We start from the raw sequence: 27,792 nt of genomic DNA on the forward strand, positions 1-27,792 counted from the left end.
CTGGGCTCTTAGCCTCACAGACCCCAGCTTCCAGGACGGAAGTGTCCTACACGCCTTAGACTCAAAATTACTCCCCTCTATTACCCAGTTCTACCCCAGTCTTCTCTTTTCCTACCTTATCGGCCAGGCAAAGTCGCGGATTCATTCCTACCAACTACATTGACCACCCAGTCCCGGAGACTTGGACCCTCAGCTGCTGGGGAGCGAGATGCAAAGTCTGGGGCAAGAAATTACCTCCCAGCTCTGAGGCCCGCCGCGCGCAGCCTTGTGGGAGTTGTAGTTCTGACAACCCAGAGCCTCCAAAGAGGCGTCACCGCGGGACTCGTTTTCCCGTGCTCCTCTGCGCGGATCCACTTGGCACTGGTCCCTGGGTGGTTGCAGTGGTAGTGTGCGAGCTTGCTGACCGAAAAGTGGAATCCGGTCCCCTGTGTTCGTGGAGTCTCAGCCGCCGAGGATCTCAGGGCTGGTTCCCGTCCCTTCGGAGCCCCGGAGGCCAAACTGGGATTACAAGTTTAAGGTTTCCTAGAGGGCGGAAGATAAGGAGCCGACCTCTCCCCCGCTGCGGTGTCTGCTGCGGGAGCGGCCAACCCCTACCCGAGTTAAAACTCCCGGGGAGTCTTCGCTGCTCCCACCTCCGCTTTTCCCGCCACGCTCCCACTTGGGGTCCCCCCCCACCAGGGCCGCGAGTCGCCGCGGTCGCCGCAGCTTGGCTGGGGGCTGGATGTGCGCCCCCGCGGGTTCCCGGGAATCTGGGAGCGGCCGCTGAGCCGCGGCGCGGGCGGAAAGTTTGTATTCGCCCCGTGCAGCCTCACCCCGCGGGGCCGACCAGGGGCGTCCACCATGATCACCCGTGTCTTCAGCGTGCGCGTGTGGGCCCCGGTGGGCGTCTTGACTTCGCTGGCGTACTGCGTCCACCAGCGGCGGGTGGCCCGGGCCGAGACCCCGGGGCTGCCTGGCCAGCGTCCCGTCGACCGGAGTCTGCTGGAGTTGAAAATGGTGCAGGTCGTGTTCCGACACGGGGCGCGGAGTCCTCTCAAGCCGCTCCCGCGGGAGCAGGTGAGAGGTCGGCCGGGGCCGGGACTGGTGGGGCAAGGACCGGGCGGTCGACCGCAGGCGGACCGGGCGCCTGGCCCCGAAACACACACCTTGGGAGTTTTACCCTCATCGAGCGGGATTCCGGCTGGATCCAGACCAGAGGAAAACTGCAGTACCTTGAGCAGAGGGGCTGGCCTGGCACTGCTAGCCGCCCATCCTCCTCTTACCCTCCGGATGTTGGGCACCCCGGGGACTTCTAGTTGTAACCCCTGATTGATGGCAGTGGTGTAGCACAGTTGGTAGCACTGCGCTGCTTGGAGGGCTTAGAAATCGCCTAGGGATCTTGTTCAAATGAAGATTCGAATCCAGCAGGTGTGTGGGGTAGAGCCTGAGATGCTGCATTTCTTTCTTTTTTTTTTTTTTAATTTTTAAATTTTTTTTTTTTTTAGGCAGAGCATGATGAACGGGGGGGGGGGGGGGGGTGGGGGAGGGGGAGACACAGAATCGGAAGCAGGCTCCAGGCTCCGAGCCATCAGCCCAGAGCCCGACGCGGGGCTCGAACTCACGGACCGCGAGATCGTGACCCGAGCTGAAGTCAGACGCTTAACCGACTGAGCCAGAGATGCTGCATTTCTAACAGATACTTGGGTGAACTTGAGAATGAAAGTGTAGTGCATTTCTGTGTGACTGTTTGAAGGTTGTCAAGAGTTGCAGGAACCCCCATAACTGGGATTACAGCGGGTAGCAGAGGTCAACATCTTTGGAAACAGGTATCACAGCGGCTTTCAGTTTGCTGGAGATCATTTGAGATCCTTGAAGGCTTTTTTTTTTTTTTTTTAAATAAGTGCTGTATCTTGGGTCTTATTTTCTATTTTGGGTTTCTAAAACCATTGTGGAAGGGATTTGAGGTAGGAAAACATTTTTAATTGGCTACTCCTGTGTTTCTAATGTCTTAAAATCTACCAGGTTTGGCCAGGGTAATTATGACTAAAGCACAAATAGTTTCTATTTATTTATTTATTTTTAAAAAATGTTTGTTTATTTATTTTGAAAGAGAGAGAAAGCAGGAGAGGGAGAAAGGGAGAGAGAATCCCAAGCAGGCTCCGCACTGTCAGCCGCACAGCCCCACGGGAGGCTGCAACTCACAAATTGGGAGACCATGACCTGAGCCAATATCAAGAGCCTGAGCTCAATTGTCTGACCCACCCAGGAGCCCATAGGTGTTTTTTGTTTTTTTGTTTTTTAATGATTAACCTTCCTGGATTTGATTTTTGGAGAGAGGCAGTTGAGGTCTCTGGCCTTTGGTGCAAGCAGGCCTGTAATTGAAGAACTGGCTTCCCAGCGAAGATAAAGAGGCAGCCTGAAATCCTCAGGCCCCCAGCCATCACACTTACCTGTGGAGTGCGTTTGCATTAATTGGTCCTCCAGGCTGATGTTGGAGCAAGTTCAATAGATGTCTAAACCTCATTATTTGGCATTCTCTTCATGATCATCGTTGCTTTCCAGAAACCCTTAGGGTTGTGTCCTCACAGTGTCCAACTGAAAATCTGGTTTGTTTTTTTTTTTTTAACGTTTTTATTTATTTTTGAGACCGAGAGAGACAGAGCATGAATGGGGGAGGGGCAGAGAGAGAGGGAGACACAGAATCGGAAGCAGGCTCCAGGCTCTGAGCCATCAGCCCAGAGCCCGATGCGGGGCTCGAACTCACAGACTGTGAGATCGTGACCTGAGCCGAAGTCGGACGCTCAACCGACTGAGCCACCCAGGCGCCCCGAAAATCTGGTTTTTAAAGCTGGCCACACATGAACTCAAACCTTTAAAGCACCTCCCACATGAATAAACAAATTTTGGCAGGCACTTAATTCTGCTACCAGATTTCTAGTTAGCCTTTCTGAATGGCTGTACCACTTTCCATCTGGTATTGGAATTTCTTTTTTCTCATCTTCCCTCCTCCCCCGCCCCCCCCCCCCCAACGTTCCTTCCTTTCTTTTTGATGCTTTTTCAATCCCTTACTCTCCCTTTTTGTATTTTTACTAAATCTTCCTTGTGACTTTTGCACATTGCCCATCTCATGTGCACTCCCCCCTTCTTCGTTTATTCTTGTTACAGAAAGGCTGGAAAGTAACAGGGATAGAAGACTCCTCACGTTAAAGACAAAGCTATCAGTGGTAGCAGAGAATTAAAGTCTGAGTGTCTAGGCTTGGACCTAATATATACAGGATATATACTCCCTTAAGGCCTGAGAAAGATTTAGATTCTTTTAGGACTTCTTCCTGAGCTAGCGGGGGTGTGATGGCTACCTTCTGCCATTCTGTTGGAAGGCGCAGTTTGTAGCTCAGGTAGAATGCCAGCTTCATTCTCTTCTGTCTGTGTAGCCACAAAGTAAGAAGCATCTGAGTCCATGGCCTCCCTTTGCAGTTAGGGAAGGCACGTCACCTCCTGCCTGCTCGCATTCTCCAGACATCAGGCCAATGCATTAAACATCTTCGATTAGCACAAATGCCAGGGGTGGGACCAAACCCCTTTCCATTTAGGCTGTGAGCCTGTGTCTTTGGCTCCCTGTAACTTGTTTCTGGATGATTTCTCTCAGGTTTTCTTTCCAAGGTCCAGTTTGATAACAGTTGTTATTGGGATTTTCTAATCTTCCTGGTTCTGTTACTAACTGTAGTCAGAAGGGACCACCTGGTAGCAATTCTAAAACGAAAATTGCCTTTGGTAGATGTTTCCAGGCTTGTGACTGGTTAATGGATGAATACAAGTGACAAGTCACTTCATTCAGTTATCTCAGAAATCTTCAGAGAGCAGCATTGTTTAAAACGAGGTGTGTTATTGAGTTGTTTTCATTTGGCTTGAATGGCTGTTGACTTAATTTGTCTTCCTTTAGCTGTGCTTGGGAATATAAGCTCTGGAACTTGGTTGGCTATTTTTTTCTGATCATGAGATTCGACTCAAGTACATATTCACAAGATAAATGTGGCCCTGCTTTCAGATTTCCCTTAGTTCACCTCTAGGCAAGATGGCCTCCAACTCAGGCAGGTTCCTCCAGTTTTTATAAAGTCAAGTCTAGCTTATCTCAGTTCCACTATTGATTAAGGCATTTGGGTTCCTATTTATTTGGTAATTTAGGCCAACTGGAAGGCTACTGTTAGTCTAATTGTTACTCAATACTTACCCAGAGCTCAGCTAAGAGAAGCACTCACTATTCAGGAAGCGTGGCATGAAGGATGTGCCAATAGCCCCATTCATTCCTCTGGAGCAGTGTTCATGACTGCTTGTTCTTGGAAAGACTTTGGACTCCAATGGGGAGCTTTCAAAAATCTTGATGCCTGGGTGTCCCTTCTGGAGAGTCTGATTTAACTGGCCCAGAGCATCCAGACATGGCAACATTTTCTCTGGTGGAGCTTTAGAATTATCTGGACTGGATAGCATTAACAAAGTTGAGGCCCCATCCCAGGAGATCCAGATGTGATGAGCTCAGGATGGGGCTGTTTTGTTTTGTTTTGTTTTTTTGTGATGCCAGTGTGCAGCCAAGGTTTCAAACCACCGCTTTATTCTAAAATCTACACCTGGAAGGGTTTTGTTTACTTTTATGTAGATTTTGTCTTTTACCTCTGGAACGTAGCATATCAATCCCGGTATAGTACTGTCTTCACAGAAATGTGCTTTGGTGAGATGCCATCATTCTGTGTTGAGAAAACTATGAGAAACAATCCCACAGAACTCGTTGCTGTGACTAGTGAAAAGATGTTCATTATATTACTCTATCCTCTTTATGAGGACCCTTGGGAGGAATTTGTCTGTTCGCATTAGAAGTGGTGTGTTTCTCCTGAACAGTTGGCTTGCTTTTATCTTTAAGCTTGTCTAGCTGATCGAGTTTCTCCCTTCATAAAAGCCAGAAAGCTTAGCACTGAATCTTTGGCCCACCTACCGTGAAATCTGTGGGTCTTTAGAGTGTACCTTTTTGAGAAACTTTATTTCCTTATCCAGTTTTTGTCCCCATACTTGTTTGCTTTTGTCTTTCTTGCCTACTTTGAATGGGTTGTCTTACTCTGTTTTAGGTCTTGTTATCCTCTCCTTTAAGTTAGTTCTTAAAAATGGGGCATAAATAAGTGAGATTTTAAAGTTAGTCTTTGCCATGAACTCGGAAGCTGAAGAGCAGGAACAAGAATGAGAGTGGGGGGGGGGGCGCGGTTAGACACCATGTACGGAACTAGTGTATCGTGTAGTCTTAAAAATTTGAAAACGTGCATTGTAGATTTGTCATGAACTGAACTGCCAGGAGTCATCTCTTGGGAAACACCAAAGATCCTCTGTCAGTGAATGTCGCTAATAAGAGGAGATTTCTTAAGTGAGGCTGAATAGACCCTGTGGACTTGGTATCAGAGCCTGTGCTAGACAATGGCCTTACCAGGATGGATAATTCAGTCTCGGCTATAAAAGAATTTTAAGATGTGCTAAAGGAGAAAAGAGATTCCTATGCTGGGAGCCCTGGGAACGCAAAGAAGGTACCTCAAACTTAAAATGTCTAAAACCGAACGCAGTTTGTCTGTTCTTCTGCGTTGGCCTTAGTTTTAGTCGAGGAGGACCTCTATTACCCTTGTCGCCTTAGGCACCCAGGCTCAAAACCAACGTAATTTCTTTCTTCAACCTTCCTTATTTACCTACCAACATAGCCCCCACATAAAGCTTTTATCCACTCATTTGCCAGGTTTGACTCAAATCTCTTGCATCCACCCCTTCTATTCCTACTGCCTTAGATGGGGCCTTAGGCCCTCCTCTGCAGACATCAGAGAGTTGGCTTCTGCGTCTAGACTTCCCATTCTAGTTATGATCTATGCTGCTGGTTGTCAAGCTATTCCCTGGAGCCTGTGGCCTCGGAGGGTCTGAGGGGCTAAGGCTCTGTGTTCCCACTCCTGCTTCAACTAGAGGAACTCCAGTTTTTGCCTTTGTATGTGGAAATCTAAAGTTAAACTCTACTTGGTATTTGCTAATTAAAAATTTTGTGGGGCACCTGGGTGGCCCAGTGGGCTGACCATCTGACTCTTGATTTCGACTCAGGTCATGATCTCGCATTTTGGGAGTTTGAGTTCTGCATCGGGCCCTGCACAGACAGTGTGGAGCCTGCTTGGGATTCTCTGTCCATCTCTCTCTCTCTCTCTCTCTCTCTCTCTCTCTCTCTCTCTCTGCCCTTCCCTCACTCTCTCTCTTTCTGTCTCAAAATAAATAAATAAACTTAACAACAACAAACTGGGCTGTTATTTAAAAAAAAAAAAAGTTTCAAAACTGGTCCCAGGTTGAAGCAAATCAAACCACTTCTTTCCTGCATGGCATTCTTGGCCATCTCTGCTTCGCTCAAGCTTCTTCCTATTCTTGGAATTCTCAATACCAGTCTCTCCTTACCCACCTTTTACTCTCAAGTCCAGGTCTTTGCTTTTCTAAATCGTCTTCACTTCAAAGGCCATCCCTTCATGAAACTTTTCCTGAATGCCCAGCCAGAAGAGGTCTGTCTCTCCTTTGAACCACTGTGGCCCTCATCTGGTTTCTTATGGCACACAATTTCTGTTTTTCGTGCTGCCGTCATTTCCATTCTAGCTTGCTGTCTCTGCTAACCCGAAAACCTAGAAAAGGCAGGATCATGCTATCTCAGTCTTGATTTCTTCCACAAGGTATGGCAGATCATCTGTGTACGGGCCCTTTGCTGGGCTTCCAAAATGCAAGGGTAAACCGACGATCTAATCTCTCTTCTCCGAGCAGGACTGCTGAGCAGGACAGACTAGTAAGGGAGCTCTTCTAATACGGTTTGGTAAAGGCCACCAAAAAGAGCCACCGAGGCTACTTTGAGATCATGGGGCCATTGTCACAGCTCCTGGGAACGTTTAACCTATCTTGCGGAATAAGCAGAAATCTTTTCAGATGAAAAGGGAAAAGAAAATTCCAGGTAGAAGGAACATGAGGTTGAAAAGCTAGGAAGTTCGAGGACGGTGCTGTAGAAAACAACGTTGTGTGGCTAGAGAGTAAGTGTGGAGGGCAGGGAAGAAATGGTGAAGAGAGAGAAGGAGAGGCGGGGGCCATCATGCAGCTGTGAGCCCCGGAAGGGTTTTATGCAGGCAAGTTACAGGATCAAAACTTTGGAAGAAGGAGCCATAGTTACAGGACGGTAAGAAGAAGGTCTGTGCTCTGAACATCTAGTCTTCTGATGTCAGTTGCTGCAGCTCCAGTGGGGGAAGAAGCCCAGGTCTGGAGGACTGGCTGCAGGTGGGACTGAGACAATGTCCTTTGAAAGATGGAGGGTTTCCTTTGTGTGAATGGAACCTGGGGTCCCCCCACCAGTGGTGCTCCCCTGGGCTATTTCTGGGAGGGGCCAAGATCGATACAGTGCTACAAGACATAGTAAGTTTTCAAATGTTAGTTTTAAAAGGAATAGGAAATCTCATAGTGGGAAATTGAGTTAAATGATCTTGTGATTTTAAGTGCTGCAGGTCTCCCGCTCTCTCTTCATCATTTCTTCCCAGCCCTCCACACTTACTCTCTAGCCACACAACGTTTTCTACAACACCGTCCTCGTACTTTTAAGAAGACAAGCACCAAAAGCTAGTCACTGAAGGGAAGTAAGACTTGAGCTATCATTGGACCTTGAAGAGAAGCTGAATGGGCAGGAGTCCCTCCGAGCACAGGAAGCAAGTTGAAAGAAGATGCAGAGGAAGCAGTGGGCGTGGTCTGATCTGGGGACAGGATAGAGGCACAGTGACACTATAGCAGGGGACAGGGGCTCGGCCGAGGTGTAGGAGTCCTGGAATGCCAGGTGCCTATCTCTTGAAACATTAGGAAACAACTATTGACATGATGAAAGTGACTTAGCAAGATTAATGGGGGGCAGGGAATTGTATCTATGTATGGATTGTGGGGGTGGAGGGAAGGGAGTCAGTCACACGCTTTTGCCTGAGGTAGTAAGGTTTTACACTCTTACCAGATAAAAGGAGGACCTTTGGGAATGACTTTTTTCCTAGCCAGTGATCCATAGAGTTTAGTGCGGCTGGTGGAGTAGTGGGGGAGAGTCAGAGGTTTGAGTTTTGGGGCCTAGGAGACCTGTGGCATCATTACGAGCGACGTAATGTGTTCGGGAGAGGAGCTGGCATATGGGAAGAAGAAAAGATTTTTGTTTTTAAAATTGGAGTCATCACATCTGACTCAGCGAGTGTAAGAGTTTCATGGGCAGTTGGAGCTCTGAGACCTGTGGCTACTGGGGATGTTTTGAAACCGTGACAGTAGAGTGGAGCAGGAGCCAGACTGCAAGGAGAAAAGGAAGATGGTGAAGAAGTGAAGAAGGGGCAGCCCCTTGTTTGAGAAACTGGATGAAAGGAAGGCAAAGGGACATTAGTTAAAGTCCTTAAGGGCAGGGGAGGCATAGAAACCTGGAGGTTGATTCCTGGAAAAATCTTACAAGTGTCTGCTCACTGAGGTCATATTATTTTCATTCATTCATTTGTTCATTCATTCATTCACCAAGTATTTGCATGCCAGGCCTTCTGGTGACTTCTCCCCTTTACTGCAGTCTGGGCTTAGTGCCAGAGCAGCGTCTTAATAGTCAGTGCTAGTGGAGCAGTAACAGGGCTTGGGCTGAGGGTACCCGGAATAATAAATTACTGTCTTTTCTTCCTTTAATTGGAGCTAGAGTTAAAGCTTCTTTCTTTCCTTCCCATGGGAAGGTTGTGAGTCTAGTGTCTGTGATCCCAGGTATGTCTTCAGGTGCTGCTGGATATTAATGCTGTAAGTTTCAAGAACCTTCTAAACAATGTGTTGTGTTTTTTTGTGGTCATAACAGGCAGAGTGGAATCTCCAGCTATTAGAGGTCCCACCCCAAACTCAGTTTGATTACACTGTCACCAATCTAGCTGGTGGCCTGAAACCACATTCTCCTTTCGACTCTCAGTACCGTAAAACCGTACTCAAGGTGAGCATTGCCTCCCTGCCCTGGGAAGCCCCCTGTAAAGTTTCCATGGTTTTCTCTGGGCTGAGTTTAGCAGACGGGGAGGTATTTTCATGCTTCTCTTTCTGCCCCGCACCAGGGAGGCATGTTTGCTGGACAGCTGACTAATGTGGGCATGCAGCAGATGTTTGCCCTAGGACAGAGGCTGAGGAAGAGCTATGTGGAGGACATCCCCTTTCTTTCACCAACCTTCAATCCACTGGAGGTCTTGTGAGTCACTTGTAAAAGGGACATGGTTTCCATTTTAAGATCTTACACATGAGGAAACCTGTACTGACCCCCCAGGATGGTGCCCATTCTCACCCAAGGTAGTTTGGGGCAGTTCCCCTTATATAACAGCATCCTGTGAACATGTGGTCAGTGGAGATCACGTTCATTGGCTTTTGGGTCCCTTGGGACACCCATCCCGCAGAGAAAGGATTCCTCCCAGTCCCATAGCCCCCCTCATGTGATCTTAAAGCCTCCCAGTTGCTCTGTAGGATGAGACAGTGTATAGAATCAAATCTTCCTTTTTTGAGTGTCTCTACCTTTTTGTTTTTTTCCAGTGTTCGTTCCACTAATATATATCGGAATTTGGAGTCTACCCGATGTTTGCTGGCTGGGCTTTTCCAAAGTCAGAAAGAAGGTTTGAATTTGGAGTCTAGAAGTCTGCCCTGTCCCTGAGGAGCTTTTTCTTCTTCCTTCCAAAGCCCTCTCGCCTCTCTTTCTTAGTGCCTGTTCCTTTGGTTTCTCTTCTCCTGCACACGTGGCTTCCATGGTGTGCCTACTCTGGTGGGCCCTCGCTTGTCTGGCCTCCTGCTAGCCTTGCCGGCCTGACCTCCCCCTCCACGGTGATGTGTCAGCCACTCTGATGTGCCTCTGGCCCCTGACTTCTCTTAAGCGACTACCCAGGCCGCTTAAGGCATCCCCAGCCAGGTCTTGTGAATAATACTGGGGCTTTTTGTGAATAATACTGGGGCTTTTTGCTTAGGTAAGACACTGCTGAAAAGGAGGGAGGGCAGGAGGAACACTTAGCTGAGACCCAAGCCTGCTGCCATTGGCTTGGTCTTGGTGTTAACCCACAGCGTGACCCAGATGGTATTAACAGTATTCTGTTCAGCCTTTCCTCACTGAGAAAGTCTATTGAGTTTGGGTTTTAACATGTTCAACCGGTGACTGATTGCAGCTAGTGGTGCCCAGCCTTTTCACCACCAAGGACCACATGTGTTATTTTGCCTCATGGATCTTATGTATTGAGGGCCTTTGACTGTCAGAGGGGCCTTCATTTTGCCATTTATACTTGACTGAAATTTACATGTAATTGCCAGTCTGAGTTTCATATCCTCACGACCTCACCAATATTGAAATACTAAAATGGTTCTATAAAGCAAAGGTTCTTGCTTAGCTTCTTTTGTAGTATCTCAAATAGACATAAAATTGCCATCAGGCTTATTAAAAAAAAAAAACAAACAAACAACAACTATGTAAAAGAATAGAAACCTCCAGGCCAGAGGAGGCCAGCCTTACCCTAGTCGGGGTTGGATACAGCTGCTAATTCCGGCTGAAATTGGCTGCTGAGCACAAGCAGGGTGTGTCTGAGTAACATAGAGCAAACAGAGGGGCTGCCCCTTAGGAGCCCCTGAGCTTTGGAAGAGCCCACAGTACCTGGCCTTCTGAGAGCTCTTCACTTGCCCAGCTTCTAAGAGGCAAATAAATACCCTTTCCTCTGAAACACTAAAAGTAGGAAAGCTGTTTCTTGAAAGCAGGCTGACCTACAGGCAGGTCTTGGACTGAGCCTGCCCCATATTCCCAACAGGGAGGGAAGTGGTGTCACCACGAGCCACTGGACCCGCACGCCCTGGGACTCCAATTTGACCATGTCCCAAAGCTTTTTTAGTAGTTTTGTATCTACTAACTTGTTTAGTTCTTGTAATAATCCGGGGCCGTAGGCAATAGTATCCCCAATTTACAGATAAGAGAATTCGGGCACAGAGAGGCTAAATGACTTTCCCAGGAACACACAGCTGGTAAATGGTGCAACAGGGATTCAAAGTATGGCAGTCTGGCTTCAGAATCCAATACTCTTCATCTTTACACTCTGCCGCTCAGAGGACACATCTGTCTGGGGAGGGCCTCTGATCATTTGCCCGACAAAGTGTGTCTGAATTTTGATATTCTAGTAAAGTTATCATATGCTACTGGAATTTTGACTGTCAAATTTTTGTTTGGGAATAATAGCTCTTTGGGGCTTAGATTCACTTAATCACCCTGTATTGATCAGAGTGAATTCCGGAGAGCTGCTGACAGCAGCTGTCTCTTTGCCATTTAGAGAAGGTCGGTCTTGAGTTGTGTAGCAAAGGAAGCTGCCACAGGCCCTTGCCATCTCTGGCACAGAGCAAAGCCTTGGAAGGTGTTAGAGCACCTTCTCTGGGTATTGATGGGAGGGGATAAAGGTACTTGTGAGCTCTGAGTAGTAGCGAGCTCCTGCGAGGTATACAGTTGACCTTTGAACCTGGGTTTGAACTGCATGGGTCCACTTACATATGGGTCCACTTACACATAAATTTTTTTTTTGGTAAGTACAGTACAGAACTATAAAAGTATGTTTTCTCTTATTCTTAATAACATTTTCTTTTCTCTATCTTACTTGGTTGTAAGAATACAGTGTAATACATATAACATATAAAAGATGGGTTAGTCAACTATTTATGTTATTGGTAAGGCTTCCAGTCAACAGTAGGCTATCAGTCGTTAAGTTTTAGGGGAATCAAAAATTATACATGGATCTTTGACTGCATGGGGGGATTGGTGACTTTAACCTCCGGGTTGTTCAAGGGTCAACTGTATAATAAGAAACATTATTTGTGGTCTAACGTGTGGTTCTTGGCAGTTCATCTGGAAACCTGGCTTTCCTTTTAGGCAAGGCTGTGGGGTCTGACAGGATTTGTGGCCTTGTGGTGGCTTTCCTTAGACTGTCATGTGCTGAGTCACTATATTGGTCTATAGGATTGGACTTCAAGAGGCAAGAAAGTCACCTAGTTCTGATGGAGTCCGGGACAGCTCATTCTTTGTTAGAATGCCCAAGTCTGATCCAGGTCTGTACCTGCTCTAGTCATATGTGGCCCAATAGGAGGGGTTGTGCCAGACAGAACAAGGCTGCTCCTTGCTTTCTCCATTTCTCAGCCCATAGAAGAGCTGCTGTTGGCAAGGCCAGGGCATGTTCAAGGCAGTCACTGTCCTAAAACAGTGACCTTGATGATCTGTCTCCTAAAGCAGACAAGAGAAGGAGGGGGTGGGGATGCTGGGAGGGACAAGCTGAAGCCTCTTCCTGGCTGTGCTCTCACCTTCCTTCCAGGACCCATCATCATCCACACTGATGAAGCAAGCTCTGAAGTCTTGTACCCCAACTACCAGAACTGCTGGAGCCTGCAGGAGAGAACCAGGTAACCGCCCTGGCTTCTTGCTCAATATGGGGGGGGGGGGGAGGGAGGGGGGGGGGGGGGGGGGGGTGGACAGCCAGCCTTGTGGCACTTCTGCTCACAGGACTCTGCCTGACCTGAGGGCCTGCCCAGGCTTACTGTGTTGGGTGAGTGGTGGGAAGGATTGCTTTGCACTCAGGCCTGCCATCGCTGTCCGGGAAATGAAGGTCTTGCTCACAGTGGGAGGCCTCTAGGGAAGGTACAGCAAGCCTGCAGGAGGCCACCTGCTGGGCCAGAGAGCCAGTACCAACAGCCCGAGCTGGGTTTGCCTTTACAAACTATTGTCCTCTCGGCCATCGTGGACTCTCTGAGGAGGCCGACGAAACTGTCAGGTTAGGTAGAAGGCGATGAAACAGGTCATAAAACTGCAAATCCACATGGGCAAGCAGAAGACCCAGATTTCCCTACTCTTACCAGCTTGCTGCCCTGTAGAATGGCTCGGTTTCGGCTCAGGGCGCTTTTCAGCATTCAGATATTTCTGGGTTGCACAAAGACTATGTAGTATGTGTTCCACAGAAGACAGAGAATATTGTTTTCAAGCAGACCGCAGGGCCATGGTTGTATCATTTTGGGTATAATAGAAGAAAATGCTAGAGTGGAATTTGGAAATCCAGGCTATTATTCTAGCTCTGGTACCTGTTAACTTATTTTATAAGTCATTTGAATTCATAGAACCTTAGTTGACTCATGTGTAAGATGGGACTAAAACCAGCTAACCCCAACATCTTATTATTGAAGATTAAATGAGATCCCAAATGATGAATGAGATACACTTTGTAAACTGTTAATTACTATACAATATAAGGGTTTCCTTTTTATTTTTTGGCAGAGGCCGGAGGCAGGCTGCCTGTTTGCAGCCAGGAATCTCCGAGGATTTGCAAAAGGTGAAGGAAGGGATGGGCATTGCCAGTAATGACGGAGTAGACTTCCTCAGCCTCTTTGACAATGTGGCTGTTGAGCAGGTTTGGTGACTGTCCTTCTCTGGCCCTGGGGGTTGGGGGGCTGGGGATAGGCAGCTGGACCTACTGGCTCCTGAGTTAGAACTGGGCGGAGGGGTGTGGCCTAGGGGTGTGGGTGGAGGGGAGGGGTGTGGGCAGAGGGGTGTGGGGTGGAGGTGAAGGTGGAGGCAGAGGTCTCCCTTTATGGAGGCAGCTGTGGGAGGACGTGCAGGTGGGGTGGATGTGGGAGCAGAGGGATAGGGCCCATGTAGGGAGGACTCCTCACTTGGTTAGGCACATGGTCATTTAATTCTAGATCAGAGTTTCTCGAGGCACATTCCCCAGAATACCTGTGATGTGAATGTGTGCATCCCGGGCCAGCAGGGGCAGGGTGGGTGATGGGTAGGGAGGGATTGCTGTCTAACTGTTTTGGAATCTCTGTTATATCACCTTGTGGAGAGTCTCTACACACAGCAGCATATTAAAGAATCTGAGAAGTAAAGAAAGCTGATCAGTCTTTAAATCTATTTTTCCCAAATGTATCGAGCCATAGATTCTTTCTTTATCTAATGGATACTGAAGACCACCCAATGAGAAAGCCTTCTCTAGATTCAAAAGGCAGACACCCAACGGTGCAGTGTAGCCTGGGTCCCCCTTCCTTCTCTTGTCCGGACGACAGTGTGCCCTGAAGGCAGAAATGCCCTGTGCTTATGGGTAATATAGATGTCAGGTTATAAGGTGAGAGTTTATATAAAAGTGTTTACGTGGCATACTTTTTAGAAATCCATTTTGGGAAAATAAAAGCCGTGTGGAAATTTACAAATTCCTTGCTCTGTGTTTTATTTATTTATTTTTATAGTTTAAAAAAAATACAAATATTTTTCATTTTGGAGTAGATGGGAAACCATCAGAAAGGGAGGAAAAACAGCTTCCCCCCCCCCCCACCCCCCCCCCCCCCCCCGGGCCTCCAGATCTCTAGGAATTGCTTTAGAAGGGCCTTGGGGGTGTAGCTTTGGGGGCTGTTGAGGCCGTCCCCAGGAGAAGACAGGCCCCTGAAGGCTTTGTGGAAGCTGGTCAGTTGCCAAGCTCAGCGAACGAGAAGGATTTCTTTGTGAAACTGTCCCTGTGGCCCTTCCAGGTGCACAGCCTCCCAAGCTGCCCCACACTGAGGAGATTTGCACAGATGATTGAGCAGAGAGCTGTGGACACGGCCTTGTACGTTATGCAGAGGGAAGACAGGTGAGAAGCCTTCAGCCACCGTCACTAAGTCACGCTCGGTCAGGCCCCCCTGTATGTGGGGAAAAGGGTTTGCCAGGCCTGTTCACACCTGCCAGCGCATGTCTCTACATGTGCTGAGGTGGGAATCACCCTGTTCTGCTGGCCTGTTGAGTGGGTTCGGCCTTGCGTGCTTATACTTCTGGAGCTGGGACTGGTGAGCTGGTGCTTCTGTTCACTGTTAGGCAGAACCAGGAGTCACCTCTCGACTGAGTTTCTCTTAATCACTGACTTTTTCCCCGTTTACTTTAAGTTTCAAAGGGTTTGGGTGGGGAGAGCTGACGGAAGAATAATGATTGTTGACTTTGTTCATCAGTTTACAACTTACAAGCCATTTTCCTGTTCTTGCTATGAGGTAGGTGTCATTTCCCTGTCAGGGTCCAAGTCCTGGCTTAATAGGTGAAGTAGGTGCGAGCCTAACCTAGGCTCAGCTAGCTGCCAGGACTTAGGCCGGCTCTTCTGATTATCAGTCCTGTGTTTTCTGTGTTGCTTATACTTAGGGCTCTGTTTTAGAAGGCCTGTTTCTTGCCTACCAGAATGGAGAGCTTCTCTCTTAACCAAATTAAAAAATAAAACAAAACAAAACAAAACACCTTTTTCTGGTTGGTTAAGAATATCCAGCTTGCACTCAGAATAGGTAACTTGGTAGAGAAGGAGATGGGAAAGAGAGGATCAGTCCTGGGGAAGATAAGTGTGAGCAAAATCCAGCTAATGTTTCAGGAATTTGCAGGGTCTGTTGCATAAGGGTAAGGACCCCTGGCTGCTTTTCTCCCGCTCAGATTCAGTATGTCCGCTTGTGTACTTGCTAGGGGCCTCCAGAAGACTCCAGCTGTGCCAGCCAGCTTGCCTCCACTCACTGTGACTTGCCGCCTTCCCTCATCTGTTCCTGAAGTGGCCCCACCAGACCTAACTTATCACTCACTGTCCCCCCCGCCCCCCCCCCACATACTTAGTAAATATTTTAGACTTTATGGCCCATGCATTATCTGTTGCAGCCACTCATTTCTGCCCATGTAGCATGAACACAGCCATAGATGATACGCAAACAAGTGGGTATGGCTATATTCCAAGTTAAACTTTATTTATAGAACAGGCAGGTGGAGCGGATTTGGCCAATGGCCATAGTTTGTTTTCTCCCAGTGTAAAGCATTTTAAATAAGCCTTGATTCTTCTTTGCATTTCAGTTAGCCCTGGTTTCATAAAGCTAATGTTTCTTCAAGGACAAATTGGATGGCCTCACAGTGCCAGCCAACTTGGCTTGGCCTGTGTACCTTCTTCTGGAAAGTAGATGTTGCATACGGTATTTGTTGCCTACTCCCCATCCATTACTTCAACATTCCCGTTTATTTACACATTATACACATCGTAAGGGTGGTCATGTATTTACCCAGTCACCATGAAAGGATTGCTCCGAGCCAATCATGATGACCTCATTCCCTTTTGTCCAGATTGGGCTCTGGGAATTTCTGGAAGAGGTTTTGTCCTCTTCGATAAAAAGTGAGAGGCACCACGACCAAGCCTTTGTGCCGTTTCCTGCACAGCTTCCTGCTCAGCTTCCTGCTTCGTTTACCACTGGGAGACAGGCTTTGAGCCGCAGCAGCCACCCTGTGATCATAAGGCACAAGCCCGAGGGGGAATGTGGCGTGGCCACCGTGCCAACCCTGCGGGCACCACCGCTGAACTTTGTGTTGTATCAGATACATCTGACACGTCCTTGTGGTCTACACTCCAAAGGAGGAGGACTGGCATCTGGGAAGCCTAGCTTGGGATGCTGTTCCTTCCTATCCCTTTTCTAAGGGCCTTCTGGAATTCCTGGAAATCACTATGCCCTGCCCTTCCCAGCTTGTTCTTTTCTCCCTGAGGGCCTGGTTCTTCCTGACTTACCCTGGTTACCACTCCTGTTCCCGTTGTGTTCTTACCAGATCCACATTCTGGCGCTTTTGTTGTTGGAAGTCTCTGTGCACAGAGAACCCTCACGCCAGAGGTGGCTCCACACGCCCCCCTCCCACCCCCACCATCCCGCAGGTTACTCTCTCCTCTGCCGTCTGATTGGGCTCATGAGGTCCTGGTGGCAGACCCACCCGCAGCCCTGTGTGCCGGCTGCTTCAGTGTTGTTTACTTGCCGCAGGGAGAGCCTTCAGATGGCAGTTGGCCCATTCCTCCACATCCTGGAGAGCAACCTGCGGAAAGTCATGGACCCTGCCACTGCACCAGGCAAGACCAGGTACCTGCCACAGCAACTGGCTTTTGTGCGGCCAAGGGCAGGAGAGGCCTCTGGCTGCAAGGGCCGGGGGCTGGGGGGCTGGGGGGCAGGTTCTAGGGGGGCAAGAACCAGGCTGTCAGTGACAGTAGGCAGTTGTGTAAGAGGCCAGGAGTCCCAAAGATGTTCACAACATTGTTACCATTCTTCCTGCTGCAGCAGTCCTGCCATGGTTTGAAAATTTTATGTTAGTGAGAAAGAACCCTAAATTTATTTTTCCTTTTTTTTACTAATGGAACATGTGTGAAAGAGTAGCTAATTATGATATCATGCTGATACAATTGCTGAATAGACTGTTTAGTTCGAACACGTTCACCGAGTGTATAGAAGGGTATGATATCCGCGAGGCGTTTTTAAATGTCGGAAGTAGCGCCTAAACCTCTGTTGCCACTTTGTAGTGCCTGGAACCTGGCTGGGGGCACAGATTGGGAATGTGACGTGTCCTGGGCATTTGCTGAGCAGAGTGTGATCTACAGGTGAACAGCTTCACCGCTACTGGGGAAGCTTCTAGATTTGGACTGACCTATTGAATCAGGATCTGCATTTTAACAAGATCCCCAGGGGTTTATGCACACACTGCTGTTGAAGCGCTGTTGTAGGTGGCCTTCTTTAGAGAGATTGTACATAGCTAGAAACTCACGAACATGAGAACAGTAGGGGACAGTGAGGTGACATAGGAACATTCAGGAACTTTGGGCCAGATTTATAATAGCAGATCATACCAGTGCCCTTCCCTGTCCTTCACAGCACCTGCAGTGACAGTACATTTCTCACTGGCCCTGGCCACCTTCCCCCCCTTGACTTTGTATCTGTAGAATACTACAGGGTCCAGTGTTAGTCTTCTAGTTTAAGAGTCAACACATAGGGGCGCCTGGGTGGCTCAGTCTGTTGAGCATCTGACTCTTGGTTTTGGCTCAGGTCATGATCTCACAGTTCCTGAGTTTGAGCCCCACGACGGGCTCCATGCTGACAGAGCAGAGCCTGTCTAGGATTCTCTCTCCTTCTCTGCCCCTCCCCTGCTCACACATGTGTGTGCGCTCTCTCTCGAAATAAACTAAAAAAAAAAAAAAGTCAACACATGAAATCCTTGATCTTTTTAAAGAGATAGATACAGGGGATGGGCAGATAAAGATAAAAATGGCACCTTTCTTACTGATTAAAGCCCTTTGGAGAATATATTGAAGGCCAAACAGGCTTATTAATATTCCTTTGAAATGAACTTAATTCCCCCGAACTGCAAGCCTCCCCAACAAGGAGGAGCATGCTGTACTACACTCATCACACAGCTGAGAGCAGGAGGGACATTTGCCACAGGCAGGCAGGTCCCAAGGGGAGAAGAGAGGTAGGACCAAGTGACCCATGCTCGGTTTCTACTTCAAAACTTCACCAGGGGAGGAGTGAGTGGGTGGGTGGGCAAGCAGGTGGGCAGGAAGGGAAAGGCCAGCTATCCCAGTGGGGATCCCTCCTCATGAAAATATGAGAGTGGCATCAGGGTTCCCCCAGCATCTACTTCAAAGCAGTTTTCCATCAGGCTCACTGATAAGTGTCAAAGGAGGCAGACATCATCCTGGTCTTCTGAGTCCTGAGGGAAAGGCCTATAGAGAACTGTTTCCTCCTTGCAGAAAGCTGTACCTCTATGCGGCTCACGATGTGACCCTCATGCCTCTCTTAATCATCCTGGGGATTTTTGACCACAAATGGCCCCCGTTTGCTGTTGATCTAACCATGGAACTCTACCAGCACCGGGAATCTAAGGAGTGGTTTGTGAAGCTCTATTACCGTGGGGAGGTAAGGTGGCAAGGCACCCTTCCTCCAACCCCGCTCACCTGGTTTTACCGCCAAGGCTCCCTCCTTGGGCCCAGTGGAGTCTCCTTGGTACAATCAGCTCTCTGGACCCAATAGAGTGACTCACAGCCATGGCCCAGAGACAGGGTAGAACTGGAAATATGGTGGCAGGCTGGGATTTGGGCCTTATCATGAGCCTGCTACAGACTCCTTCTAGGAACAGGACCCCCTCCTCCTGAGTGTCTCTGCCAGGATGTGGCATCCTGGCTGGGAGGCTGTGTTGAAAATTAATGCTGGTGTCCTTGGGAGGCAGTGTGCTGTCTGCACTGCGGTGCCTCAGCTGCTGTCCAGGTCAGGCGCTGGAGCACCCCACCCCCGCCCAGGGCAGACTTTCGCCTCCCAGCTCAGGGGTATGATGTGACCGTGTCTCCCCGGTCAATTCAAGAAGCAGTTCTTGAGTGACCGTCTCAAGCAGGGCATGGTGCGCCTATTCCAGAAGCTGACCGGCCAGTGGGGCCTTCCTGGCTGTTACGTGTGTGCATGCACACACCATTGGGTCAAGTTCCTCGGACCTCTGGGCACAGCTGAAAACAGCAGGCCAGGGTCCTCAGTGGCCCCGCTGAGTTTTGTCTCTTCCCCAGGAGCAGGTGCCAGAAGGATGCCCTGACCAGCTCTGTCCACTGGACAAGTTCTTAAACACCCTGTCAGCTTACACCTTGAGCCCAGAAAAATACCACACACTCTGCTCTCAAGCACATGTGATTGAACTTGGAGATGGAGAGTGACCGATGTATACAAAAGGATGCGTTGGTTTTTCAATAAAATGCCTTAACACACTGCCTCTGGTTGTCGTGTTTGGGGAAGGCAGGAAACAAGGGTTAATGTATTTTAACCTAAGGGTATTTCCTTCCTGCAGATATGATATACTGAGGTCACTTCTTGAAAGGAAGAGAGGTGTAATGTTGAGACCAAAGGGGTATTTCCTATTTTGTGGCTTGATTTCCATGGCCAGAAGCATCTGCCGTGACACAGGCTAGGGTCATCGTGACCCTGCAGAATTGTGTTGGTTTGGGACTCGAGTTCTTTTTACCTGTCTTCATTTCACAAACATACATTGTGCCACCTACTAAGTAGTGGGCATTATAAAGGTGGAACGGTTCTGCCCTCACGTTGTTTTCGCCCATGGGAGAGGCAGTAAGTCAGTGATGATAATGCAGTGTGTTACGTTCTGTGATGAGGTGTATCGACCTCTTTGGGTACAGAGAAGAAATTCCTAGCCCCAGCTGGCAGGGGCCCGAGGAGCAGTTAAGAAAGGCTTCTAGGGAGGTTCTGTGCTGATCTGAGTAGGAGAGGTGAGTAGGAGTTCACCAGGTAAAGCAAAGAGGGAAGGGTGTTGTGTGTAGGCAAAAGGTAAGCTTGGAGGTCAGGGGACATTGCTGGTCAGTGAGATGAGCCCTGCTGTGGAGACCCGGCTGGAAGGTGCGGGATAGACACTCGGCTTCTGGTGGCTGTAGCCCCAGTAGCAAGGATGCAGGCTCCACAGTGGCAGGCTGGAGCCACTCTAAGAACTCCACCTCTAACTGGGCCCCCCGAGGTACCCGATGGTCCCCCTATTTCCTTATCAATTTTCTCATTCTTCCCCAGACTCTCTTTCAAACTTGCTCTCATCTCAAACCAATTGATCTCTTTACCTCTTAGGGAAAACAGCAATCACGAAACCCTCTCCACTTCCAACCATCTTTGTGTTGACAGCTCCCAGACCTACTTCTGTAGCTGAGGTTTTTCATCTGGCCTGCAGACACTCATGACCACTAGGACGTCCCATAGGCCCCGAACTTTCAATGTCAGAATCAGCCCCCTCTCTCTCAGACTTACTCCTCCCTCAGCCTTCTGTATCTGAATGAAAGACCCCTCCACCGTCCACTCAGTTGCTAAAGCAGAAATCCATTCTTGTCTTTTCCCTCTCCCATTTTCCTGTGTCTAATCAGTTAAGTTCTACCAGTCTCTCATGTTTGTTGTTTGAATCTATTCATATCTATCTTTGACGGTCATCGTCCCCTCCCCATCCTCACTCTGCTAATTACTATATTTCCTATTTCGCCAAGAAAGTAAAAGCAATCAGAAGATTGCTCACCCCCGACCACTGCCAAATCTCTTAACTCACATGCATTGGTGCCCATAAGGCCTTCTGTCCTGTTACTAAGAATGAACCATCCCACTCCTATCTAAGGCCAACCTCCAGCTTTGCACTGACTCCTACAATTACCTTTTTTCTACATTGTTACTTCTATCTTCCTACCCTACTTATTCTCACTAGCATACAAATGTGCTGTAAAATCTGTCTTACAACTTTTTCCCACATCTTTGACCTACTATTGCTACTTTTCTTTCCCCTTTTACAGCAAAACGTCTCAAAACTTTTCAAAAGTCATTTAGACTCTGATTCTTCCCATTCTGTCTTGAGCCAACTGTGATTCACCCCACCACTGCATGGAAACAGCTTCTGTCAACGTCATCAGCGACCTCTGAGTGCTAAATCCAACAGCCAATTTCCGGGCTCACTCAGCTTCGCATCAACAGTCTGGGGATATTTTCTTCATTTGGCTTCCATGACAAATACTCTCTTGGTTTCCCTCAAATTTCTCAACTTCTTAATTTTTGCTAAATCTACCTTTTCCTAATCTCTAGGTGTTGGAGTATCTCAGGTCTTAGTCTTTGGATCTTTTCTCTACCTTTTCCCTCCCTACATGATCTCAAGCAGTTCCATAGTTTAACATATTTTTACACAAATTTATCCCCAAATTTATGTCTTCGCTCTGGACCTTTCCCTTGAATTCTAGTCTCATTTCCAACTGTCAACTCAACATCTCTACGTGGATATTTAAGATATTTACTGTATATTAAACTTCCCATTGTTCACGATAAACTTAATTTCTGCCTCTTCAAACCTACTTGTCGCACAGGCTTCCGCATCTAGGTTTAAATGGTACCACCTTGGGCAGTTGCTTGGGCTAAGAACTTGGGAATTTCCCTTGCTGCCCCCGTTTCTCATGTCTTAACATCTAATGCGTCAGTAAATCCTATTGTGTCTCTCTTCAGACTGCATTGACCGCTTCTCAAGACATCCATTGCTACTTAGTCTCGGCATCATCTCTTACCTCTTCGAAGTCTCCCTGTTTCTGCCTTGTCCTTCCCCCCCCAACTTCTCAGCATAGGTGTTGCTTTTAAAACAGACCATGTCACTCTTCTCGAAATTCGCCCCGGCTTCCCATCTCAAAGAAAGAGCCAGTCATCATAATAGTCCTCAGGACCTTATGACATCCTCTCCTATCTCTTCCCACTGTCCTCCGTCTGTGCAAGCCTTCTTGCTGTCCTCGTATGCCTCATAGCCATGCAGTGTGCCTCACCTCAGCTTGGGGCCTTGGCACAAGCGGTTTCCTCTCCCTGGAATGCTCTCCTAGACATTTGCATGGTTAGCTTCCTCTCTTCATTCAGATCTCAGCTCACCGCCATCTCAGAGAGGCCCTCCCATGTTAGCTTATGTAGAAGATTTCAGACCCTTCTCTTCCCTCTACGTCCAGCCTTAGTTATGCTCTATCACCTTGTGTTAACGGGCTGAATGATGTCGCTTCAAAATTCCTATGTTGAAGTCCTCTAACTCCCAGTACCTCAATGTGACTCTGTGGAGATGGGGCCTTTAAAGAGGTAATTAAGATAAAAAGAGGTCATGTGGGTGGACCCTAATCCAGTGTCTTATGAGAAGAGGGGAGATGAGGACATCCACAGAGGGAGGGCCATGTGAAGAGACAGGGAGAAGATGGTCATCCGTAAGTAAGGGAGAGAGACGTCAGAAGAAACCCAGCCTGTTGACACCATGATCCTGGACTTCAAGCCTCCAGAACTGTAAGGAAATACATTTCTGCTGTTTAAGCCACCTGATCTGTAGTATTTTGTATGGCAGCCCTAATCAACCAATACACCTGGTCCTGTATCTTTTTTTCTCTCGTGATATTTATCAGTGCTTGATATTTATTTGCTTGACTAGAACGCAAGCTTTATAAAGATAGACTTCACCTTGTTCACTGATATGCCCTCAGCAGCAAGAATAGTGCCTCGTACATGCTAGCACTCAAACATTTGTTGAATGAACACATCCCCTCTGTCACTACTATCTTGGGGCCCATAATATCCTCCTGCATTACTTAGTGGCATCCTAATACCCTTTCTTGCCTTCTGTTTCCCTTTGAGAGCTGGCCCCTGCTTATCTCCAATCCATGCCTTGCACCTCCTCACATATCCCCCCTGGCCAGACTGAACCGTTTTAGGAACAGGAAGCCTCCTGTGGCCTCTGGACTTTGGTACACATTGTTCCATCCCCTGACCCCCGACACACTCCCTTTTCCCACCTCACCCCTGCTTATCTAGATACCTCTCATGTTTCTGCTTGTCTCGCAACAGGGGGCTGTCTGTCTTGTTTATTGTTGTGTTCCTAGAGCCAAGTACAAGAGTTGGCACAATGGACTTCAGCAAAGATTTGGGTTTTTTTTTTTAATATTCTTTTTTTCTTAAGTGCACTTATTTTGAGGGGGTGCGCAGAGGGAGAGTGAGAATCCAAGCAGGCTCTGGGCATCAGCGCTGGGCCCAATCCCATGAACTGTGAGATTCTGACCTGAGCCCAAATCAAGAGTGTGATGCCCAGGGGGCAAAGATTTATTGAATGGATTTTTTTTAACGTTTTTATTTTTGAGAGAGAGAGCATGAGTGGGGAGGGGCAGAGAGAAAGACAGTATCCAAAGCAGGCTTCAGGCTCCGAGCTGTCAGCACAGAGCCCCATGTGGGGCCTGAACCCACAGACTGTGGCAATCATGACCTGAGGCGAAGTCGGAGGCTCAACCGACTGAGCCACCCAGAGGCCCTTACTGATGGATTCTGAAATCCCTCCTTGTTTGTGCTCCTGTGCACTCTTCCCCACTCACCACCAGGGGGAAACATGGAGTGAAGGCAAACACCCAGGCTTCCACTGGGTTCAAATTATACACTACTCTGCTTTTCTGTGACTCCTGGACAGGAATTTCTGAGACTCTCACGTAAAATGAGATGATTATACCAACTAATTAGTGTTGTTGTGAGAATTAATTAAGTAAATGTAAGAGCCTTCAGAGAGGGTTTTTTGTTTGTTTGTTTGTTTGTTTTGCCTTTTTGTTATTTCTGCCCTCTAGATTCTGAGTTGAGACAGGCTTCCTCACCTCGTAGGGAAATTTGGGAGTGCACTTCCCAGCCTCCCTCTCAGCAGACAGTGCCTCCTCTCTTACCCCTTACCAGGGGCAGTGTGCTTGTGTGTACAGGGGAGCCCTGACTCCCTCCCTCACCAGTCACGTGGCTGTGGGCAAGTCACTTAACTTCTCTGAGCTTGTGTTTTTCCAATTATTAAGCAGGGATGTTAACATTTGCCTACCTGACGATCTGCCCTCAGGATAGATGTGAGCATTTCATAAACTCCTCACCCGCCCTTGGCCTTGACTCCTTTCTCTTTATGTTTTTAAGTGAGTGCTCCTAAGGTTAAAAGGATTTGCAGAGTGAGTCGCTCCTTGGATGGCCAAAGTTAGGGCCTCCCCGGGTAGCAGACAGTGGAGACTCTTCTCCCACATCCCCTGGCTTGTATGGGTAGATTGACTTTGGTGGGAATTCACCCAGCAGACCCTCCTGAGGGCCTTGTGGCTGATCTTACTTCCCAGAGCTCTTGGCTGTCTGGCGGGTGCTGAGATGAAATAACTGGCATTAGACAAGGCCAGTCACTGCTATGTGCTGACTCCCCTTTAACAGTTTCATGTAGATGGTTCAAAAGGACAGCCAGGGGATCAAAACTCCAAAGGGCCCACCTGCAGAGGAGGAAGAGAGTCCCCATCCCACCCCAGCCCCAGTTCTCAGAGCACCAGGACCTGGCATTGCTGGCCCGTTTGTATTTGTTGTAAGCAACTCAGGTCTTTGCACGTGGTACCTGGCACTCCTTCTCTTTGCTGGAATCCTCGGGGGGCATTGCCCACGTATCTGCAACAGAGGCAGGAGGGGTTAAGAACAACTATTTCATATATATTTTACTATATGCCAGGGAAGTATCATTCTTCAACACTGGGGCTAGAGTTGCCATTCCCTGAGTACCCTGGGGCTGCAAGAGAAAGCTCAAGTCCCTCTGCCTGGCTGGGGAACTCTCTAGGAAGAGGGCTGTGTGCTCCATTCAGACCCTGCCCTCTAGTGGCCCAGGGGACTGGCCTTGCAGTCCTGACTGCTCCGTCTACCCTGCCAGCCTCTAGGAACATGGTCCCCGTCTAAGGATGGGGAGAGAGAGAGAGAGATGAAAAGCACTGTCCTCAATAAAAAGCTGATCTTCCCAAGGACTCCTTTCTCTCTACCTGGCTTTTGAAATGTAGGCTTCCCTGAAGGTTGGAGTTGGGGTGAGGTGGCACGACCCACAGTCTCCATTTTGGAAGCAAAGATCCAAACTGGTATCAGAACTTGAGAGAGCACCGGTCCGGGAATCACAGGCTGCGAGTTCAAGTCCTACCTCTGTATGTACCATCCGTGTGACTTTGGGTAAGTCCGTTAACTTCCCGTGAACAAGCTTGTATATCCTCATTTGTGAAATGAGGCTCTCATATAGTGTCTCCTTCACAGAATTATCCCCGGGCTCTTCTCCTTGATTAGCTATGCCATGCACTTAATGATGTGAGGAGGAAAGTGCCATACAAATGTAAGGCATCACTCACATTATTCCTCAGAAACCTCTTCTGAGCGTTCCTCTGAGAGTTCCCGAGGCATGGGCACCCTGTGCTGGATAGCGTACTGTTGGTGAGAAGATCCTGGTGACTGTTTTGGGGGAGTTTAAGCCGCTTGTGGGACGGGGAAAGAAACGCCTACCTTGGAGTAAAGATAAAGAGTCAGGGATTTGGATTCCAGCCTTAACGCTCTCCCGGGCCCTATGACCTTGGACAACCCACTTAACATTGCAGAGCCTCTGTTCATGAGAATATTGATGGGGAGGCTGCTCTCTGGGAGTGGGAGGGAGCTAGTGGTAGAGGGTGAGAGCAAAAGAGCTCCGTGAAAGGTCTGGAACATGTAGCTGCTCAAGAACAGCTTCTTGAATGAATCTACATCTTCATATGTTTGGGCCTTAAACTAGACTTCAGTGGCTCACCATAGGCCCAGAAGTGTGAGTCGCTCCTTGTGGTGTGGGGATCCTTAGAGAAGGCAGGTGTGTGCTTTGGAATCCAAGGCATGGCCCAGGTAAACAAGTAAAGCAGGTGTGCCATGAGGTTGGGGCCAATGGTGATAAGGCTGTTTATACCGGTTGGGAAAGCAGGGCATTTTTCTCTGAGGCAGGCTTTCCGCAGAGGAAAATCTGGATTCGAGAGAGATTAAACGTCTCAAAGGTAAAGGAGAGATGTAAGGAAATGGCCTGCACTGAATCACTGCAAAGGACAGTATTCATCAGAGAATTAATTTGGAAGGAAATAGAGTGTGAAATAGCAGCAGAGCTTTCAACTCTGGGCACTGTGGCCTTAGAAACGAGGCTTGCCAAGGCCCAGCCCGGGAGCTCCTTCCAGAAAAGCAGTCGGGGGATGCCCAGAGACCACAAATTGCTGAGCTCGGAAGGAACTGATTGAGTGTGTAATTAAGGGGAGGGTTGTATAACACTTGGGTAAGTCGAATTTGATGGGGTCAAACCAGCAGGGCTTCTGGGAGATGAGAGAGTGGTCCCTGGAGCTGTTAGTAAGGGAAGCCAGATGCATAAGTTTAGATCCCGCTTACCTGGGCCTTGTGGAGACGAGGATGGAAAAGATCAGGAAGGGGAAAGGTTGAGTGAGTGTTCCCTAAATCAGAGGGTCCCCAGATGCTCAATACCATGGTGGTTCTGTTCTGGGAGTGAGGTAACATTACGGAGCAATGGGAAAAATCCCCAGAAACTGAAAGATCAGAGGGCCTGTGACTGGCCAAGGACCCATAGCGTGAAGGAGCTTTAATGGACTCTGAGTCCTGATTGTGGGTCCAGAGTGCATCTTGCAGTGCCACGCGGAGGGTGACAGCTGGAAAGGAACTGGCCAGTGTGTGAAGGGGGTGTCCTGTATCCGGGATGAGGGTAATCCCGGGAAAGGGTACCATTCACAGTATATCTGTGGACAAGATGGATATGTGTTGGCCAGATACCGAAACAATTAGGTCTGTTCATAACTGGTTGAATTCCTATACCCCAAATCCCTACCTAATATTCCCTAATCCGCAAGGCCCCACCTGACAGGACCCCTGCCCACCCTTCCACCTCATCCCCTACCCCTTGCTTTCCCCTCAGATCTTGAGATGTTGGCTCCTGTTTGTGATTCAGACCTCAGCTTGAATGTGATTCTGTCTTGTGTGGGTTATTTCCTTATGTGCTTACGTGTATGGTTAATTTAGCGTTTACTTTTGTAGAGATACACTAGAAACCCGGTGGCTAGATGCTCAGGCCCTGCAGCCGGACTGCCGAGGTTGAACAGGTTTAGAATCTGTATGATCTCGAGCAAGTAACTTCACTCCTCTGGGTCTCTGTACACTTAATCTAGAAAATGGAACAGTGATAGTATTTACCTCACAAGATTTTGTGAAGAACAAACACGTGCCGTGTTTAGAACAATGCCTGGCACATAAGAAACACTCAATAAATGTCAGCTATCATTATTATTTTTATCATCCTCTGTCTCCCCCTCTGCAATCAGCGGGAATCTTGTCTGGTTCGCTCACTGCAGGATGTTTCTCTAGCACGTAGATCGGGACCTGGCACATAGGAGGGTTTCAATATATATTTAATTTGAATGTGTTTGCTGAATTCATAAAGTAACTAAGTCAATAGTCAATCGTTTTTCAGGGAAGTGTTTTGTGGCATATGTAGGCCTCTGCCCATTTGGACATATTTGTCAATAATCTGAGTAAAAAATACAACTGAACAACCAGGGTGTGCAGGCTGGATACACTTACTAAAGACATAAAACTGGGAGGAATAGCTTATTGAATGACTGAATGACT

General features: G+C 48.3%; 1 protein-coding gene across 2 annotated transcripts; it reads left to right on the forward strand.

Annotated features, from left to right (window-relative positions):
- Positions 1-358: 358 nt before the first annotated feature.
- Positions 359-25,412, forward strand: ACP6 (acid phosphatase 6, lysophosphatidic). Of its 2 annotated transcripts, none has more exons than XM_049616468.1 (10): positions 359-1,056; positions 8,858-8,986; positions 9,102-9,232; positions 9,568-9,647; positions 12,357-12,444; positions 13,310-13,442; positions 14,557-14,657; positions 16,822-16,917; positions 18,576-18,741; positions 25,167-25,412. In XM_049616468.1, exons 1-10 carry the CDS (start codon positions 841-843, stop codon positions 25,350-25,352), a joined length of 1,326 nt encoding a protein of 441 aa, XP_049472425.1. In that variant the 5' UTR covers positions 359-840; the 3' UTR covers positions 25,353-25,412. The 2 variants fall into 2 exon arrangements, with proteins under 2 accessions (XP_049472425.1, XP_049472424.1); XM_049616467.1 differs by lacking the exon at positions 25,167-25,412 and adding an exon at positions 19,380-19,571.
- Positions 25,413-27,792: the final 2,380 nt, after the last annotated feature.

The sequence above is a fragment of the Panthera uncia genome, assembly GCF_023721935.1.
Source record: "Panthera uncia isolate 11264 chromosome C1 unlocalized genomic scaffold, Puncia_PCG_1.0 HiC_scaffold_4, whole genome shotgun sequence".
Classification (NCBI taxonomy): Eukaryota; Metazoa; Chordata; class Mammalia; order Carnivora; family Felidae; genus Panthera; species Panthera uncia.

Excerpts from the sequence above, each read along its gene's own strand:
- ACP6 (XM_049616468.1), top strand. The coding sequence starts at position 841 with ATGATCACCCGTGTCTTCAGCGTGCGCGTGTGGGCCCCGGTGGGCGTC. Across the intron at positions 1,057-8,857 it reads AGCCGCTCCCGCGGGAGCAG|GCAGAGTGGAATCTCCAGCT; the intron begins GTGAGAGGTCGG and ends TGGTCATAACAG. Across the intron at positions 18,742-25,166 it reads AGCTCTATTACCGTGGGGAG|GCTTCCCTGAAGGTTGGAGT; the intron begins GTAAGGTGGCAA and ends TTTGAAATGTAG.